The sequence below is a fragment of the Sinocyclocheilus rhinocerous genome, unplaced genomic scaffold (genome assembly GCF_001515625.1).
Source record: "Sinocyclocheilus rhinocerous isolate Xijiao unplaced genomic scaffold, SAMN03320098_v1.1 scaffold1588, whole genome shotgun sequence".
In the NCBI taxonomy this organism is placed as follows: Eukaryota; Metazoa; Chordata; class Actinopteri; order Cypriniformes; family Cyprinidae; genus Sinocyclocheilus; species Sinocyclocheilus rhinocerous.
Genome location: NW_015648510.1, coordinates 1,015,234 through 1,033,759, shown reverse-complemented (window position 1 = coordinate 1,033,759; position 18,526 = coordinate 1,015,234). Strand labels below are relative to the sequence as shown.

At 40.5% G+C, this 18,526-nt stretch overlaps 1 protein-coding gene across 6 annotated transcripts in view; it reads right to left on the bottom strand.

Moving 5' to 3' along the window:
- Nucleotides 1–18,526, bottom strand: part of LOC107709778 (histone-lysine N-methyltransferase 2C-like) — a 157,194-nt gene that overhangs the window by 12,882 nt on the left and 125,786 nt on the right. For 4 of the 6 annotated variants that reach the window (XM_016514393.1, XM_016514396.1, XM_016514398.1 and 1 more), the window contains 19 exons: nt 17,245–17,434; nt 15,847–15,945; nt 15,525–15,572; nt 13,296–13,433; nt 12,691–12,723; nt 12,448–12,582; nt 12,149–12,299; nt 11,817–12,043; nt 11,654–11,727; nt 11,362–11,556; nt 8,007–9,884; nt 7,565–7,896; nt 5,765–7,479; nt 5,300–5,411; nt 5,075–5,141; nt 4,924–4,987; nt 4,528–4,760; nt 1,078–2,742; nt 458–661 (listed from right to left, as the gene is read on the bottom strand). In XM_016514393.1, coding sequence (XP_016369879.1) covers nt 458–661; nt 1,078–2,742; nt 4,528–4,760; nt 4,924–4,987; nt 5,075–5,141; nt 5,300–5,411; nt 5,765–7,479; nt 7,565–7,896; nt 8,007–9,884; nt 11,362–11,556; nt 11,654–11,727; nt 11,817–12,043; nt 12,149–12,299; nt 12,448–12,582; nt 12,691–12,723; nt 13,296–13,433; nt 15,525–15,572; nt 15,847–15,945; nt 17,245–17,434 — 7,560 coding nt within the window. The remainder of the gene's footprint in view (nt 1–457; nt 662–1,077; nt 2,743–4,527; nt 4,761–4,923; nt 4,988–5,074; nt 5,142–5,299; nt 5,412–5,764; nt 7,480–7,564; nt 7,897–8,006; nt 9,885–11,361; nt 11,557–11,653; nt 11,728–11,816; nt 12,044–12,148; nt 12,300–12,447; nt 12,583–12,690; nt 12,724–13,295; nt 13,434–15,524; nt 15,573–15,846; nt 15,946–17,244; nt 17,435–18,526) is intronic. The other 2 variants (XM_016514395.1, XM_016514397.1) reach the window with 2 other exon arrangements.

Genomic DNA, 18,526 nt, shown 5'->3' with positions numbered 1-18,526 from the left:
CAGAGGAGAACTGGCCCCCTGACTGAGCCTGGTTTCTCCCAAGGTTTTTTTCTCCATTCTGTCACCGATGGAGTTTTGGTTCCTTGCCGCTGTCGCCTCTGGCTTGCTTAGTTGGGGACACTTCATTTCCAGCGATATTGTTGACTTGATTGCAAATGATTGCAAAGATACTTTTTAAACTGAACTGAGCTGGATGATGACATCACTGAATTCAATGATGAACTGCCTTTAACTGCAAATTGAGTGTTTACTAATGTCATTTTGCATTATTGACACTATTTTCCTAATTAATGCTGTTCAGTTGCTTTGACACAATCTGCATTGTTAAAAGCGCTATATAAATAAAGGTGACTTTGACTTGACTAATAATTGCATACTCTACTGTTAATCAATTCAAGTCCAGCATTAACTTAAGTTGATATTGAGATAGATTCTGGGTACAGTAGTAGGTATTTACCTGCTTGAGCTGAGTCATCAGTGCGTCTGTGTTGGTGTACACTGCTTGTCTCTCTTTATCATCCTTCTTCCTCTTCTTCCAGCGTGACAGCGGTTTCTCAGCCCCATTCTTTGGTGTCCGCTTGTTGCGTTGTTTTTTTTTGCATTGCTCTGGCACAGAAGGCTCCAAATCTGGATTGCCTGTCAAATGGCTATTTAAGCCACTCTATAGACAATAAACAACTCTTTCAGCTCCAAGAAGACAAGAGAGACCAATACTAGCTAATAAACAATCAAACCTCACTTCACAATTTCACAATTCTGTACTTTGCAAAAAGCTACTTTATTGACATCCTACATTACCAACCAACCAATGAAGTATTAAATGTGAAAAGATGGCCAGATTATTCAATCTGTAATTTCATTTCACTAAACATTTTGGAAAAAGGGCAAATTAATTACTGAATTATAGATGGATGTGTAAAGATCTATAACATATTTAAACATCACAAAACAAAAATTCAATAATTTCATCTCATCTCATCTATCTACATTTACAAAAGTGTTTACATGTTCAAGATTATGATTTTTAGCTTCACATTTTTAACCAGCTGTGTAGTGAGGTAACCATAAAGCTCTTACCGAAGAATCGGTGCTGTCCAGTCTTAAAGAGCCTTTGCTGTCTGTTAGCCCCTCATCCTCTGATCGTATACTCTCATTTGACATCTGATGTATGAGAGGTGTTGAGGAAGGAGGAGGCGTGCTCTTGTTCTTTAGAAGGTGTTTGAGTAACTCATTTCCAGTGTCCACTTTGGTGCTCTGAGCTGGATTCTGGGATGGTGGGCTGGGGGAGATTATCTCATTGCCCTCTTCCGTCTTTACTATTCCAGTTCCTCCGGCACTTTTGCAAGTCACTGCCTCTCCCTCAGCCTTCTGGCACACACTGGCTTCTAGCTTTTCCAGCTTGATATCATGGAGGAGGCCTCGCTCTGCCTCAGAGCCCACATTGCACTGTCGCCCAAGTGGAGTACCTCCATGGAGTGGGTTCTCCAGCTCCGAGGATGGTGGCTGGGCAGTCATAGAACTTACGGGGTTGGAAAACTCTGAAGTGTCCTGGTCTCCCATGATGGCAACACTACGTGTAGGGGTTGAAGAGGTGTCTGATACACACGGCGTAAGTGGGGCAGTTATGTCAGAATGTGGTGTGGAAGGAGTTTTGACCGAATCTGCATCATCATCCAGCTTCTTCTTTCGACTTCTTTTCTTTTTGCCCTTCTCCTCAGGGATGATGTTGGAGTAGAGTTGGATGAGGGACTGCCCTGACCCAGGGAAATTGGGAGGTAAAGGGGTTGTGGAATCCATACCAAATGGGGAACCTTCACCTCCACTGTGGGGTGGCATTCCATGCCCTCCAAACCCAGGTGCACGTGGCTGACCTAGGGAGAAACCATGCATCATGGGGTTCTTAGCTTGAAAATTAGGACCCATATCTGGGCCAAAGGAGCCATTCACAGGCATAAGTCTGCGCTCGCCACCTTGCAAAAAGGCTGGACCTGGACCTACAAAGTCTAATGGCATATTTCCTTTTTGAGGGAACACTGGGCCCATTTGCTGTTGTTGCTGTTGAGGCCTGGGTGTCTGCATGAATTCCTGTGATAGGTCAGAATTATAGAAGGGCATCTGGGCAAGACCACCCCCACTGTTGTCAGGGCCAAGCCCCAAGCCCTGCTGCTCCAGCTCTAGCCTCTGCAAAGCCCTTTGTCTCTCCACTTCCTGCATGAGCTGCACCCGCTGTTTTTCCTGCTGCTCTTGAAGGCGCTCTCGGCGCTCCCGCTCCTGGAAGCCTTCACTAAATGGATTATTATCATCAAACTTTACATGAGGGGCACTACTGCTGGATCCTCCACCATTACTTCCACCTACAGGGCCAGGCTGCCCAGGTTTACCACCTGGAACCATAGGGGGAGGTGGCTGTGCCTGAAGAGGCTGAGTGAGGTTAGGCAGCGGCATTTGAGGGGGCAGGTGAGGTGGCATCCTGGGTCCACCCACTGGTCCAGCAGCACTTGGATGCCAACCTGGCACACTGGGCATGTGAGTAGGCTTACCAAAGTGGGGTTGTTGCATCGGCAACACAGAACCCATCATAGGCTGCCCTATGGGGGGTCCAACAGGCATCATTCCAGGGGCCTGTCCTGGCATTCCTGGAATGACCTTCATTGGACCCATCACACCAGGTTGGAGGCGCTGTTGCTGCTTGACACGATATTCCTCAATGAGTTCAGCATGTTCTTTCTGTTGCTTCCGTATCTAAATCAGAAATGGAGAGAGAAATATTTATGAACTAGGGAGGTAACGATTAACCGCAAGCCAGTTGAAAATTGATTCAAATATGTGACAATTCAAATAGGTCGAGATGCTAAACAAATCGCGATTCAATTAGGGGTAGGAGTTTATATGAATGTATGTCTGAGGGGAACTTACTGTCTTTAGAAAAGTTTAGATGGTATTTTTTCTTTTCATCTTGCCTCTGTATAATGCATATTAAAGTTCATAAGTGCAGCGCTGCTTTGTTTACAGCGGAAACCAAGAAAACACTTTAAGCGCCACCTGCTGGCAGAGAGTGAATCTGCGTCTCATTCAGCTCGTCTGCTGTTTCGGTTTCATGCAGATATTTTTTATGTATAGTTTTACAAAACTGAAGTCAAACCATTCTGTTTAAGCTTTAAATTTCGAAATTATACAATCTAATTTAGATTATAATAAAAGGACACATTTAATTTATAATTTGTCTTAAATCTAATTTTGTTAAAAAAAAGTGAATCAAATCGAATTGTGAAATCATAATCGTGAATCGAATCGAATTGTGAGTTGAGTGAATCGTTACATCCCTAATGTGAACAACATATATAATGCTGTTTATATTATTCTGAAAAATGTTGACCAAATACCAGGTTGTTAGTGTTAATGTCAGAGCATAAATCAGGAACTGAGGCCCTAGATGCACTTACTTTCCACTCCATTGACAAAAATCATCAGGGAGCTGCTATCAATATGTGGGGTATTTAAATTGCTTTTAAATGAGCGCTCGCTATTCACTTTCGATTTCACAACCACACATACTCTGTGTAAAGGGAGCAGATCTTACATGATAAGATATTTGTCAATGAACACAGGATCTGTTGAGCAGCAAATCTTCCAGCATGGTCTTGTCAGTCATCTCTCCTTACTCTCGACCCGTGATCAGTCAAATCTGACAGCTCGTTTTGGATGCAGGGTTGTCAAGTCCTTGTTTTTTTTTTCACAAAATTGGGCTACTTTTAAACTTTTGCCATGGGTTGATTTTTTTACACCCCGTGGGTTAAAGGTTTGAAATATTGCATAAATTACATTTGACTGAAATGCTTTCATTGAAACATTTTGCATTCTATGTAAAATAAAACTGTGCTAGATGTTAAGTTTTGTGAAGAAGGGCCACTAGTAGGAAGCCTTTGAGTTGTGTTCGTTTTAGGTACGGAAAAGACATTTTGAGTTTTGATATTTGGGATATGGTCATTGCACTACTTTGGGCTATTTTTGACTGGCATGAGCTAGTTTTGTCATGCAGACCTGGCAACCCTGGCTGTGTGGAACAGAGCAGATGCTTTTAGTTTAGTGTAACACACGTTTTCCAGCTGAAGTAAATGATTTCTACTTCTATATAAAAAAAATAAAAAAAAATCAAAACAACAGTGGGGGTGGTGGGCAAGTAATGTAATCCCTGCGGGATCCAATCCCAATGCAGCCCTCTAAATAAAAAGTTCCTGCTTTAATAAAGGCATATTCATTTTACTGTGCAGTGACAGTTTGTCTTATTGACAGTTTGTCTACTTTGAGTGGCATGTGTGCAAGGGGGTGGCTCTTAAAATAAAATCTAAATTTGACTGGTTGCCCCGAAGTGAACCACTCCCAACTTGATTGACAAGTTGATAAAAAAAATGGCAAGAAGAGAAATTAGTCACTTTAAAATTAATGTTTTACTACATTTTTAAACATGGTTTAAACTATTTGGGTGGATGATTTTAATAGTTATTCTTCTTTAAATAACTATATTACCTGTTCTAATTGCTTTTGAACCACACTTTGCTGTTCAGTCACATGTTTCAGCTGTTCTGCATCTTCCTCTGGGAACTCCCGTCCAGCTTTTTTCGCAGTGCGCTGTTTTGCAGAGAGGGCCTTTTTAGATTTTCTGTGGGCCCCAATCTGGTCCTCTAAAAACTTCTGTTGCATTTGAAGAAGCTGTTGAGTTTCCTGAAGCCACTCCTCATATTGTTTTCTCTGAGAATCATCTGGAAAATAAAAAGATGTGAGATTTATGGGATGTCCAGCCTCAAATGATTTACTTTTACAATGATAACAATGACAAAATAACACTTACTGATAAACAACTCATTGGTAAACGCTGAATAATAATAATAATAATAATGATAATAATAATAATAATAAACTTACTGACAAACCCTGGTCCAAAGTTAGGGGGATTGGGTCTCGCAATCTGTGGTGGCAACTTTCCATCCTAAAAGGAAATTGTTGTATATGCCATTACAACAGGTTTAATGCTGGTGAGATAAGGTAATAAGACGAAATAAACCTGTGGACATACCGGTCCAAAAAAATGTTGCGAAAAACCAGCTGTATCTGGGCCATGCGATCCTGGAATCTGTTGCATTCTGCCACAAAAGAAAGCATGGAGAGTACTCAACACAAAGAAATGAACCACTGAAAATCACATGTGGCAATAGAATTAGGCCAGTCAGGTAAATAAATAACTTTTTGCATTACTGTAGTAACTGCTCAGAGGAGCCAGTTTACATAGTAAAGTGTTTACCTGTTCATAACCATGGGTGTCATACCCATACTGTTCTGTACCATCACTTTGTTGATCCCCTTCAGAGCCACCATCTTTGCCTTCATGATTGGATCAGTAATTGCATCAAAGTCTACAAATTAATAAAAAATCACCACAGAAATTGCATGATTGTGATTAGTACATCACAGTTATATTCACATTTCATTATTTCAGTATTTTTTTTATATTCACATTTCAAGTATTTGAGGTTCTGAAGCTTAAAAACACATAAATGTAAACCTAAATTCTAAATATAAAAAATGTAAGCAAAAAATTGAATATTAAAATATTGTACAAAAACTGTATTCAGTAACAGTACAAACAAAATTGTAAATTTGGAGCTGCTCACAGTATAGAATCAAGTCAGGGTTTAACTACTTTATTGACAATGTAGAGGTACAACAAAATCATTTATCAATTAGTCAAAGTGGAGCTTAGGCTTACCAATGTTAGGGAAAAAAGGGTCACTTGACCGTTGCCTAATCATATTCTGCATCTGCCTTTGCTGTTGTTGCTCCTGCCTCTCTTGATCCAGCAGATCTTGAAGAAGAAGGGGCTGCTCATCTAACAGAAGAGACTTGTTCTGTTGACTCTGTTGTGCTTGAGACCCTTGTTGCCCTGTAGCCCCAGGACTGAACATGCCCTGTTGAGTTTGGTGATTTACAGGATGGGGAACAGGCTGCTGGCCACCAACCACATGCAGGTTTAGATCCACTTGTTGTCCTTGAGAAGGTCCAAAGCCTTGAAGTGCTACCTGCTGGTTACCAGACTGCATCAAATTTGTGTTACCTAAAAGTGCCCCTTGGGTTAGAGATTTATCTATCCTGTGCCCCATTGGTACTCCAGGGTTTATCCTATGTTCTTGGGGTTGTCCTTGCAGCATCACCATACTCATGTTTGAGCCAAGATTAGTCTGGGCATTTGGGTCACCCGGGATAGGGGAAATTATGGATTCACTCCTAGTGTCCTCTAGTTTTTCCTTGATCAACAAACTTGACAGCACTGGAGCAGATCCAGTATGCACATCTTCACAAGATTCCTCAAAAAGACCATCATCTTGACCACTTTTACTACTCATAAGCCGATGCTCTTCACCTGAGGTTCCAAGTCCTTGGCCCTCAGTTTTTATCGTTTCAGACTGAGAATGATCCTGGACCTCTTTTGGCATACTCTTTTCTAGTTTGACATCACTATGACCCTGTATGCCCTCTGATTTAGGTTGAGCTGAGGACATACCCCCACATCTGGCATTTCTTTTTTCTGCCAAGGCTTTCTGAAGGTCTGAGGTATCCCCATGGTCATCTTCTATATGATCACTCAGCTCCAGCTCTTCATTAAACATATCTTTTTTGTCCTCAAGGTTGAGCTCAGGATCTGCATAAGCAATAAGATCAAACTTTCCAGATTCCAGAAGATCATCAAGATGTAGATCATTTGTTTCCAAGTCTAAATCTTTGCCATCATCTGCATCAAGGTTCAGGTTGGCCAGGTCTTCATCAACCAAGTCTTTGACCTCCACATCATCAAGGTCCTTCACAGCAGAGTCATCTGTTTCTAGCTTCTCCACACCATCCCTACATGGCAATGGGATTTCCTTTGTTGGACCAGAGGTTGTGACAAGAAGTAGTGCAGATTCGGCTGAATCACTACTAACCGAATGGCTAAGTGGTGCTGTCAGAGGGGTCTGTTGTGGTGTTGTATTTGTATGGTGATGCAAATTATCCATAGTAGCTGAGGTCTGTAAGTGATTGACTGGCCCTTGTTGTGACTGGCCCAACATTGGATCCATAATTCTGGGACCTTGGTTTCCTGTAAAGGCCATATTTTGGCCTCCCATGAAGCCATGAGGTGGTCTCTGGGAATGATTAGGATGGTCCAAAGCATTAGGTGGACTAAAAGGTAATCTGACCCTCTTCTCTGGAGCCCTGTGACAAAGTTCAATAAATGATTGACCCATTATATTATGCTGTTGCAATTGAAGGCCACGTGGGGGAAAATACTGGGGTAGGCCCATTTGATGATTACTGCCTATTGACCTAACAACATCAGCAGGTCGTCTCATATGTGGTGGAATACTGTCAACCATTGGTCCACCTTGTATCTGGTGAGGGGGCCTGAGGAAATGTTCTTGGCTTGGAGTTCCAGGAGGATATCCAAATCTGGAAGGAATTAGGTTTTAAGAGAACTTAAACACAAAATTAATTACTAGTTTGACAGTACAATTGATGAAGGAAAAACACTTACCTGTGTCCTTGCTGACTCATGCCAGTATTGTTTAGATCTCTGGGGAATGGTAGTCGGGAGCACTGGGGTTCATCAGGCATGTGCCCACGCTGATCAGCAAGGAAAGTTCCAGGAAATCTTTGACCTGCATGAATTGGTGAAGATATCACAGTACCTGGATATGGAGGTGGGGGTCTACCAAAAATATCATTCTGAGGTCCAGAATCATCCTGTGACCAATGCCTTGGAGTCCCAGGTGCAGCAACAGGAGTTGCCTCCTGGAGTACCCTTTCCTGTCTGATTGCGCTTTTCTGCTGCTGCTGTTTGAGGATTAACTGCCGTAGTCTTTGGCGCTAAAAAGAGCAATAACAGTATACAATAAATAGCATGTCATTAAAAATAGAACCGAGATTAAGGAAAAAGGTAATGTTCTCTAATGGCAAAACACAATATGCTTTCAAACCTGTTTAATTTTCTCTTCAGTCTCTCCAAGTGGTGGTTGCATTGTGTTCTGTGTATCTGATGGGTTGCCCGTGTTTACTGGAACATCATGTGACAGTCTATCCCCTGTTCGTGAGCATAGGGTTAGAGGAGCTTGTTCAAATGGATCATGAATAGGTGTCTGGTTAGGGTTTGACTGTTGTAGAGAGAGACTTTCATCTGAAATCCCAGGATGTTTGGGGGTTTGAGAATCAAGAACACAGGGACGAGCAAATGGGTCCTGCATTCTACTTTGTGCTTGATGGCTAAGTGGATCTGTTTGATGGGACATGAAGTTTACTCTTGGATTTGATCTAGGGAAGGCTTCTGGGACAATTCCTGGATGTGGGGTTCCAGGAGATTGAGAATATGGGTCAGTAAGAACTGGCCTTGGTGTTCCTGGTGGTTGATGATAAGCTTCCTTTTTGATTGGCCTAGGAGTTCCAGAAGACTGTGAGAATGGATCTGAGGTTCTCTGACTACTTGGTGATTTAGGGTATCTCTCTTCAGAAGAAGGTCTTGGAGTTCCTGGCATCTGAGCATATAGATCGATAGCATGAGATGGAGATTGCCTGCGACTGTTAGGTTGTGACTGAGAAAACTGATCAATTGTGGCAGTTCTAGGTGTGGATGGTGGCAATGTATATGGATCAGAGTGTGGTCTTGGGGTACCAGGCATCTGGGCATATGGATCATATGGTCTAGGAGTACCAGGAGGCTGAGCATATGGATCCGGCATTTGCTGAAGGTAGTCTGGTCTAGGTGGTGCCTGTGAATATGGATCTCGTTGAGGGTGTCTGCTCATGGGCAAGGGATGGGCAAAATGACTGCCTTGTCCTGGACGCATCATTCTGCCCTCATTACTGAAACCATCTCCCATTGATGGATGAGGTGTAAGAGGCTGATGTGAATAAGGGTCAGAATGTTGAACTTGGGATAAAGTGTCAGATAACCCCCTTCTCATGCCTTGCTGCCCTGCACTGAATGAGTCTTGTTGTAACTGGGAAGGAGGCATGGGTGTTTTGAACACTGGCACAGATCCTGACTCATTACTCCCCGGAATAGGTGTTAAAAGTGGCCTAGAGTAGGGGTCAGAAAGAACCATGCGGCTGTGGGCCATGCGCTGGTAAGCTTCTGATCTTTGGCCTGGTCTGGAAAAACTGTCTCCAGGTGTGACATTACTGATAAAATGTCGTCCTTGTTGCTCAGATAATGGTCCTGGTCTAGGTGGACACATAGGTGTCACAAAAAGGTCTGATGGTCGAGGTGTGTCTGGAGGCTTTGCATATGGGTCAGTGCTAGCGGATGTTGGAGACCCAAAGGATTCATGGGCTGGTGAGGGCCGACTTCTTTCTTGCATGTCAGACACAGAACCTCTGCGAGGTGTGCTTGAACCAGATGGTGGTGGCCTGGGGGTTCCCACCATTTTGCCATACGGATCCCATGGAGAAGAAGGACGGGATCCAGATGATTCAGACGAAAACATTTGAGGAGACTGAGGCTGAGATGAGGGACCCTGTGGGTACTGAGTGTCCTGGGTAGGGGTCATTGCTGTGGATGAAGGGGGTGGTGGTTGAGGACGTAGAAATACATCATCTGTTGATGCAACTGATGTTGCCGTTCCAGGCATCTGAGTCCTTGTAAAGTTATCCTTGGGGTTTAACATTTGCAAAGGAGAAGCATTACCTCCACTGCTGGGCTGTGTTGCCATTGGACTCTGATTACCACTTTTAGAGGTGTCTCCACTGAATTGTTGTTGTTGTTGCTGCTGTTTCTGAAGTTGCTGCTGCTCATTTTTAACCTGTTCTAACTTTTGCGTGGCTTCAATTTTTGCCTGTTGTTTGCTCTTTTGTCTCACTTGCTGCCATGAACAAAAAAAAAAAAACAAGATACCAGTTAATTAAGCCATAGCACTTAAACGAAAATTGCAGTATTGATTTTTTTTTTTGGGGCAAAATTATTTTAGTTTATTTATTTACCGAACACTTACACACCATATTTGTTGGTACTGGGTCTTGGCAAAACATATGCCAGAACTGTACCTCAACCTGGGATCCTAAGAAATTATCCTTTCAAAACATCCTGCAACTATGGCTGCTTGAATGTTATATCTAAAAAGGCTATGTGTATTTGTTAATTTTAAGGTTTTGATTTTCAGGACATTTTCGTGCTGTTTATTAGGCAAACCTTATATTGTCAATGTCAATGTCAATGTCACTTTATTTATAAAGCACTATTTAAAACAACAGCTGTTGACCAATGTGCTGTACATAAACATTAAGCAATAGTTTCCAAAAAATAAAATAAAACGATAATCTCTGTCTTATTTTCATTTAAATTTAGAAAATGTACAGCCATCCAGGCCTTTAAATCATTAAGGCAGGATAGTAGAGAGTCTAAACAGTGTTTATCTTGTTTTAAGGGGAGATAAATTTGAGTGTCGTCTGCGTAGCAATGAAAGGAAATGTCATATTTCTTAAAAATTGAACCTAATGGCAGCATATAGATGGAAAATAACATTGGAGCCAGAATGGAACCCTGGGGGATTCCACTCGTAAGTGGGGCTGTACTAGATACAAAGTCCCCAATATTTACTGAAAAGGTTCTATTTTCAAGAAAAGACTTAAACCAATTTAGGGCTTTTCTTTTGATGCCTGCGCATATCTCTAAACAGGACAACAGGACAGTATGGTCGACTGTGCCAAAGGCAGCGCTTAAATCCAAGAGCACAAGTACGGCAGAGCTACCAGTATCCACAATTCTCAGTACATCATTTATCACTTTAACAAGTGCTGTTTCTGTAGAATGATATTTTCTAAATCCAGATTGAAAGACTTCAAAAATCTCGTTTTCTGCAAGTTTACAATGACAAGGCTGAATGTAAAATGATTAAGAAGACTTTGGAAAACTGAAAATAATGCTATAATGACCATTAACATGCATGTGCATAATAAAATGCAAACATTTTTATTTATTTACTATTTAATGCTTTAAAGCAGAACTGACTTCTACTTGTTTTGATGCAAAGCTTTGTCATATGGCATATTTGCATTTCATTGATTTTGCATACTGCATTTCATTCTGACAAATTAACAAAACTAGAGCAATTGCTGATCACATCCATTTGAATTCACATCCTCTAACAAAGGCTTAGATTCAACTGAATTCAAACAGCTATTAAAAAAAATCTAATTCTGATTAACGATAATATAGTGCTGATGAACTAGTTTTTTAAACATCAAGGTGAAAGCTGTGATCAGAGGTTGAGACACTACATTTTGCATAACAGTCTCACAGTCCAGCATTTGCAATGAAATATCCCTTGGGCTGTCAATCACCTGTCTGAACTTCCACTCTTGTTCATGCTCAGACTCCTTGTGCTTGAGCGGGTCTTTGAAGAGCAGATCTGTGTCCAGGGGTACACTGGGATCAAAAGGATCAGCTGGCTGCTGCTGTTGCTGTCCTTGCATTGTGTCATTAGACAACTGAACTTTGTTTATACGAAGGGCTGCTCTGTTGTCTCTTGCCTTTTGCTAGTGGGGCAGAGCCAAACAAAAAGTCAAAACTTTCATATATGTATATAAACACATCCAATGTTAGCATTTTTGAGACTGAAACAGAGTCTCTTACCACATAAGGCGCCCTTTCCTGAGAACTAGCTTTCCTCCATAACTTTGCAATTTGCTTCACTCTAGTCGCCCAATCTGTGAAAAAATTCAGATGGTTGGTCTCTAACTTGACTCCATTTCAAGTTGACAATTCTATTTGTAGTGTTTTAGGACAATACATTCACCTGGAAATTCATCTTGAAGGTTAGGGAAGTTAATATTGGTGTAAAGAACAGGAGCCACAGTGGCCATTTCACCAAGAGTTTCTTCTTTCTCCCACTTTAACGTGCTCCTCTGAGCATTGGACATGGTGTCAGTCTCCACCTCTGGAAAAGGGACAGATCCAGGCACGGGAACAGGAGAAGCCCAGGGATCAATCACATCACCCCCTATCTGGCTGAATTTCTTCTCCCTGTAGTGAACATATCAAGCCATTAAGCGTCACTGAAACTATTTAGATTTTATAAACAGAAATGCCAGTACCAATCTGTGTTACTCAGAATATGAATTCACTCACCTCACATTTTCTGGAAAAGGCATGCGGTGAATGGAAGAGAATGTGCCAGACACTCCAGCTCCAGTAATCACGGGGTTTGGAGGAAAGTGGGTGTTTGGCCCCATCATGCCATTCATCATAGGCATGCGTGGGAACATTCCACCAACATCTCCTGCAAATGAGACCATGGAGAAACATGCACTTTTAAAATGAGCAGTACATTTTACATGTGATACTCAAGTTAAAAGCACACAACAACATCACATCTGGGTAGTTGGCTTGACTGTTAATATGAAGCGATAATGCAGACAACTTGATACCTGGGTTCTGAAGAGACATTGCTGTAGCCGAGGCATTGGGGGCAGTGTTGGGTGGATGAGGAAGTTGAGGAGGCTGGCTGGCGTTTGGACTGAGCACTGCTGTGAATAAGTCTTCCACATCTTTACTCTCTAGCTCTAAATGGAATCAACAGAATGAAGGATTTTCATATCTAAAGACTTTTTACAACAGAAACATCTGCTCTATTGAGGAATGTCGTCAAAACATTTTAGAAAAAAACAAACCTGGAATTTTGTAGAACTTATTCAGAATGGCCCCTGTAAAAAAGAAAATATAACCAGGCCATTAAACAAAATTCAACATTCAGACATTCAAATATATCACAGCATAGTAACTAAGGTGTCACCAAACACCATTTTTTCACGTACGAAATGCCAAACTATTTTTTAGTTATTACATTTAAGTCTGCAAACAATAATCATTATTAACAAGTTAGAAAAACTGCTAAGGTAAATCACTTGTTTGCTATGGAACAAGAAACAAGAAATATTAATCATTTAATTGGGATGAAATTTAAACTGACTTGCTGCAAAGGTGGCATTGTATGACAGTACTATGCTTGAATTCACTGAGCTCTTCAGAACAACCATTTTTTTTCACAAATGTTTGTAAATGCAGACTGCATGGCTAGGGACTTGATTTTATACACCTGTGGCAATAGGTCTGATTGAACCACCTAAATTCAGGTGTGTGCCAATACTTTTGTCCATATAGTGAATGCATTTAATCTGTGATGTGTTGTAAGTAGTACAGAAATAGGATAATTATTATTTTTAAACAAAATAATAAAAGTTCCAATAGCAAAGTGAATGTAATCCATGACTCTTACCATCGGAAACCATCTTATCCAGCTCAGGACTCAATATTACATCCAGTGGTTCTTCCTGTAGTGGTCGAGACCCTCGAGCAGGGCCAAGTTGAGGAGGAGCTGACCGATCGTCCGGCAGGATGCCAATGTCCAAACCAGCTGAAAGAAAGGGAAAGATAAACAGCTACTCTCAAACTTAGTTTCTTACCTCTACTGAATACAAAACTCAACTTGCAAAAATCTTGAGAAAAACAGAGCTGTCATTCTGTAAATGCCTAAATCATTGTTGATAAGCAATTTATTTTCTCCTGTGCCTGAGTGTTTGCTAAGATAAGGAAGTGAAACACTGAGAGAGAGAGAGGACTGTTATTTCATGTCATGGAAAAATGAGGAAAAATTTTTTTTTTTTCTCTCTCTCTCTCCCTTGCTCTCTCTTTCATCCCCCTCCACTAACTCAATTTTCCAAGAAAAACAGGAACCTAATTAGTGTTGCCTGCTCAACTGAGTGTGAAAAAGTCTCTTAAAAAAATGGATGTTCTTTCATCATTGCATATCGTTTCCCATTAGAATAGATGAGAGCTTAATCAATGAAAAAGCAAGCAATTGCAATGATTAATAATAGTAAATGTTGTCATCAAAATCAAAGTCAGCCATTGTGCTTTGGTCTAAATGCAGAGGTGAGCTTTCCAGTGACAATTACACTGGTTTCACGTAAAGTTCTTGTTCCAGGTTCAAAACAGGTTAAGCTCTATCAACAGAACATGTAGCATCAGTTGTGTTCACACTACAGTCATGCACTTACAAAGTCTATGGGTGCAATGCAAGTCTGTTACAGGGTTTAAAAGAAAATGTAACTATAACTTTATACTTATAAGGTTAGTGAGCAATTTTAATCACACAAATATTAACATGTATAATGTTTAAAGTGTATAGTCTTGCAAGCTATAATTTTGAAACAAACAGTGGAGGTTTTAACATTTTTGCTGTTTTGACTGACTAACATTGTAATTTCACTACCTTAAAACATGATTTTTTTTTGTTTTGTTTTTTACAAGGTGAAGGATAAATCAAAATTATATTCTGATAGCATGTTGTCAATACAGCTTAAACTGTATTCCAATCGAAACATTTCTCTAAACCAAGCACCTTGGTATGCACTTAAAAACAAACCCTTATATATTTACATATATATTGCACACCGAGGTTACGCTACAAATGATAATTATCTGTCACTTTGACAAATTGGGTTGTACATTTTTTGTCATGTTCTATGTTTATCCATCTGTAAAATATTGTAACATTCAGTATTTTAAATAAGAGACCACTAAACCTTTGACAAGGGTAGCCAAGTCCTTATCAAGCCCTGTGTTGCATTTCTTTCATCTTATTCTGCTCTCATATTTTTTTTTTTCTTTTTTTTGTTCACTCTTATGTCTCTCTCCTAGTCGGTTTTCACATTCTTAGGTACACTTTAAAACTTTAATTTTTAGCTTTGTTCACTTCTAGTCCCTTTTAGCCTCCTTTCACTGTGGGAATGTTTCTAAAGTACTGTAGGGAATTACTGCAATTATTTGTATTATTATTATTATGTATCATTTACCTTCTTTTTTTAAAGAAGGGGGAAACAAATAGTTAGCTGTCAATGTTAAAATTCAGTACAATTCTGACTGACTTTTTAAAAAGCATAACCTCTGATTGCATGTTTATACACCATAAGTTAAAGGGTAACCAAGAGTAAAACAAATTTTTTGTAACCTCGTGGAACATGCTTTCACACTGAAGCAGTTGCTTCAACTCTCAAACCACTAGTTTTTCCACTGCAAGGCCATTCCACAAAGAGAAGGGAATGTGTCCTTGCCAACTAAAAAGCTGACAATTAGGAAAAAATAAAATTATCAACTCAATTAGACCCCTGAGAATAGAAAAAGGACACAGCACATATCAAGCACACTTCAGTAAAATGTCACAGATTGCAAACAATCACATTTTCATCCATTTAAGGACAGTTTAGTTTTCACCTCAGTGTCACAACAGGTTCATGTGCAAGAAAACATGCAGTTTGTTTGTGGTTAGTAAAAAGATGCAGAAAGCCAAAGATGAGTGTGTGTGTTTGTCAGAAAAGGGATCATGCAGAACTGGCACTACAAAAAGTCTGAGGTCCTGTTTGGGGGGCCAAGGGGCCAGGGTGTGTGTGTGTGGGGAGCAGCTCTACTTCTACAGCCAGAGAGGCTGTGCCAACAGGGCTCTTACCGAATGGAGAGGGGAAACGGCCCACCTGGAAAGGGCATAAATCAAGACCTACAAGAACCCAAACCAGATAAAACCAAATAATTATAAAACAGAAATGCAGAAAAAAATGAATTAAGAAAAAAGGAGGAGGATGCCAAGACAACAAATAAGGAGAAACACAGCAAACCAGGTAAAATACGAAATGCAAGTGAAAAATGTGAAAGAAAGAGGAGATGCAATTGTGAAGACAATTGCAGGTGTCCTTTCTGAGATTGTTAGAGTATCTGCAAAGTGAAGAGAGAGGGGAGACTATCCTATGGACAGATCTTGGGACTAAGTCTACCTGATTCAGTGCCTGGCTTGACTAGGTCATCGGACAGCATTCCCAGGAGATCATCATCTGAATGTAGAACCAGCTCGGCTAAGGGATCCTCCACATTGGCTAGAGATCAAGAAGACAAGCGTTTCTGAGCACGACTGACTATCCATACTAATCACCAAGTGCTCTTCATTAAATGTTACCAAGGGCTGGGCGGTAAGACATATAATGCACTGTGTCAACCGGACAATCTTCTTAATAATAGGGGTGCAACTTCTGTCACTTGGACACGGTTTGGATTTTAAAAAACACAATATCATGAACAAAATTATACACGAGAAGCTCAAAACATTCTCAGTTTTGGAACAGAGCCATACTGTTAGTGTAATATAAAATTGCTCACGTTGCTGTATCCACTTTAAACATTAAGGGTGACATGTCCTTCCAAAAAATAATTTTTCAATGACATTTGCACCTCCTGCTCCACGTCTTCAAAATTTTGCTATATCCTTAAAGTGGTATAAGATTTTAGTCATATCACCCACCCCTAATTTAACTGAACTATTCTTTATAATTTCATTAGCATTAATTGCATAAAGATGTATGCATAATACGATTCCCAAATCAAACACTTGTTTCAAGACTAAACCTGCATGAAAGGGTTAAACGCAGGAATCTGCAGAGCAGAAAAAGAAGCTTCATTCTATGGGGGATGAAAATCTCTAAGGACAAACAAGCGGCCCTGAAAGCCTTCAAATAGCTTTGTGATTGCTCTCCAAACGAATACGCACAGGCCTTCTAAACACTGCACTGTGACTGCCAGCTTCCTATCCTCCTAGAGAGCTCCGACAGTGAATTCAGAAAAGTGCTAGCAAATTGGGTTTTAAAAACATGTTAGGTTGGCTACGAGCAGAGGTCTGCTGGGCTGTGTGTAAATGAGGGTTGACAGAACTGAGGATAAGAAGAAATGGTGAAGAATGAGGTGTCTGAACAAGCTCTTCAGCCTATAAGAGTATGCAAATCAAGGCTGAAGAAGACACAAAATGAGCACATGGGGACAAAAAAAGTTCATTTGTATGGTTCATCTTCTTTAGTCCCTGTGGCAAAAGATGAACCGAGATGGTCTCTAATGCAAACCACTGGAGTTACAATGTAGGATTCTGCAGTGCTGTTGGGTTGTGTGATGCATTCAGTGTGTGCAGATGGGAAAACGGGAGGAACGGTGATAACGTGCATTATATCTCCCTGCAGAATTCACTGCAGTCTAGAGCAGAAAAATGTGACCTGACTGGTCAGAGCAGAAAAAACAATTTCATCTCTAAACAAAGGCAAATCACATTGGGGGTAGGAACGTCTATTTTCTCTGGGCAGTACTCTGTGTGTGTATTTGGAAAATATGTGTGTAGGTACAGCTGAACATACGCAGTGGCCCTGCTTTAGACGAGACTGGAGTGGAAGTGGTACTCAGAAGCGGGTCAGATAAAGGGTCCAGGAAGCTGCTGCTCTGTGATTTACAGTCTGCATGACTGGCTTCTTCCTCCACAAGCCCCGTTTCCAGAGCTGACTTGGTCTGCTTGCTTTTACCCAGAAGTTCTTTCCCAAAAAACGCCTCCTGTAACAAACATGTACACAAGTTAATAATGCACAAGCACTCCAAGTAAATACTAGATTTTCACATTCTCAAGAAAATATTAGTTGTTTTTGACTGCAAAAACTGCACAAAAAATGCCCTGGGTAGTTTCTAGTGCACTGTTATGCAGTTGCTACAATGTTCTGGGTACTTGCTAGGTGATTTCTAGGGTAATCTGAATGGTTAATCAAAGTCTTTATGACATTTTGCTGTTTAGATATGGCTCAGGTTCATCCTTCAATGTAAATTAATCGCAATTTTTTTCTGCCCATTTTGTCACCCATCAGGTGAGAAATCAGTTGTTTTTTTTTGCTGAAATTTTTATGCCCTAAATGTCAAAAGGTTGCCACAGAGCTACATGGTGAAGCACGTTTGTACCACTTCAGAATATCTAACAGTACCAAACTACCAATGTGATGACTCCCAGCTGTGTTAAAACATTAAAGGCCTAATGTGCTGCAATTTAAATCATTGATTCAAGACATTCCTCTGGTGGATGACCTTTACGTCTAATTTCAGGTTTGACAAACAGGAACGCCTGAAATGACAGCTGTTACAGTTAACGCATCACTGCATCTCCACGCTGAGCATGATGGTCTTTTTAAGAGCACGTGTCAACCCTGCACATGCTCACAAAATCCCTGATCACTACATTTCATTCCTCAGTTCAAACACATTCAGCTCTGACGTGAAGAAAGGTCCTGACAGGGATGCCTATGTTTACTGAGAGAACTAGTAATTAAGTAATTAGAAGACACTTTTATATAAAGTGACTTATGTAGTACACTTATTACAGCTTTATTCCTCTGGAGTGGCTTATGGTTCAAATAATGTTCCAGATTCAATACAAGTTACGCTCTATTGACAACATCTGTGGAGTGTTCTCTGTTTCCAAAGAAAATAATTTAGACTCAGTTTGTAAAAACAAGCAAAATGGAAGTGTAAGGGGAAAGCCATTCCAGAGAGTTCAAATTGTACAGTTTGTTGAGGAACTTAAATTAATTCATCTTTATAAATAGTGTTTTAGAGATATATATATATATATATATATATATATATTATATATATATAAAC